Here is a 1,444-nt window from a genome sequence, read left to right on the forward strand (position 1 = left end):
TTTGTGCTTATCAAAAGAGTACAGATTCTGAATTATGATGCATATTTTGAATGCAGCAATGGCAGAATTGAGCTTTCAGGAAAAGGTTGACTCAAGTTGATGTCGCATTGGTCCATATAGGTCTCAATTATTCTGGCACAGTATCTAACCCTGACATAAAATGCTACACATTTACATCATACTGTTAACTATGAAAACAATGACCATTTTACATCTGATTGACTATTATACAGTAAAATACACAACTATATTGGATGTCTTTCCACATAGAATTATATTATTGAGTATGTCATCTTATCCTCATGTCATCATTTGCTTTATGACATAATCTTGACACTCCATAGCTTTCTTATGGCATTCTTTACATCTGCGTTCCTTAAAGTGTAGATGAGGGGGTTGAGAAAAGGTATACCAATGGTATAAAACACTTCCACCATTTTGTCCACAGGAAAAGTGACTGGTGGACGTGCGTATACGAATATACATGGTACAAAGAATAAGATGACCACAATGATGTGAGAAGTGCAGGTAGAAAGGGCTTTTTTCCTCGCTTTTGCACTGTGATTTCGCAGTGAATGCAAGATGATAAAGTATGAAACCATCAGAACAAAGAAACTAGTGGAACAAAGAGCTCCACTATTAGCCACAAATAGGAGGTTGATCACATGAGTGTCCATACAAGCAAGTTTCAACAAGGGCTGGAGATCACAGCAATAATGATCAATCAAATTGGGTCCACAGAAGGGCAGTTTCAAGGCCAGGACTATCTGAGTAATAGAATGTGTAAAAGATCCCATCCAGGCAAAAATAATCAAGATGATGCAGACCTCTCTTCTCATGATGGTTGGGTAACGCAGGGGCTTACAGATGGCCACATAGCGATCAGCAGCCATGAGGACGAGGACAAAGATCTCCATGGCACCAAATAAATGCAGAGCAGAGACTTGTGTCATGCACTCATTGTAGGAAATGACTTTCTTTGCAGAGAGAGCATCTGCAAGTAGTCTCGGGGCCGTGCTACTTGTAAAGCAGATATCAGCTAAGGATAAATAAAATAGAAAGAAATACATGGGACTCCCTAGAGATCGACTAAACTTGATGGTCACAATAATGAGGGAATTTCCCACCACAGTTCCAGAGTAGAAAACTAAGAATATTATGAAGACCATTTTCTGCTTCTCAGGATCCTGTGTTAATCCTAACAGTATGAACTCAGTAACACTCTTATTTTGATGCATTGCTTCGGTAGATGTGGGGAAAGTAGACTTAGAATTAATCTGAAAGGAGAAATTAAATAGTTTGCAAAATGAATAGTGTATTTATAGTTCAAATGCCTATGCCTGATCATGGAAGATGTATTTACCTGTGAGTAAACACATCTCAGCTTATTGTTTTTTTATTAACAAAGTGAAATACATAATACTTAAATATTTAAGCTGTTGCT

At 37.7% G+C, this 1,444-nt stretch overlaps 1 protein-coding gene across 1 annotated transcript; it reads right to left on the minus strand.

Annotated features, from left to right (window-relative positions):
- Positions 1-317: 317 nt before the first annotated feature.
- LOC142446518 (olfactory receptor 4C11-like) lies at positions 318-1,238 on the minus strand. The gene has a single exon (XM_075548266.1). The coding sequence runs from the start codon at positions 1,236-1,238 to the stop codon at positions 318-320; it is 921 nt and encodes a 306-aa protein (XP_075404381.1).
- Positions 1,239-1,444: the final 206 nt, after the last annotated feature.

This window comes from Tenrec ecaudatus, chromosome 4 (assembly GCF_050624435.1).
Source record: "Tenrec ecaudatus isolate mTenEca1 chromosome 4, mTenEca1.hap1, whole genome shotgun sequence".
In the NCBI taxonomy this organism is placed as follows: domain Eukaryota; kingdom Metazoa; phylum Chordata; class Mammalia; order Afrosoricida; family Tenrecidae; genus Tenrec; species Tenrec ecaudatus.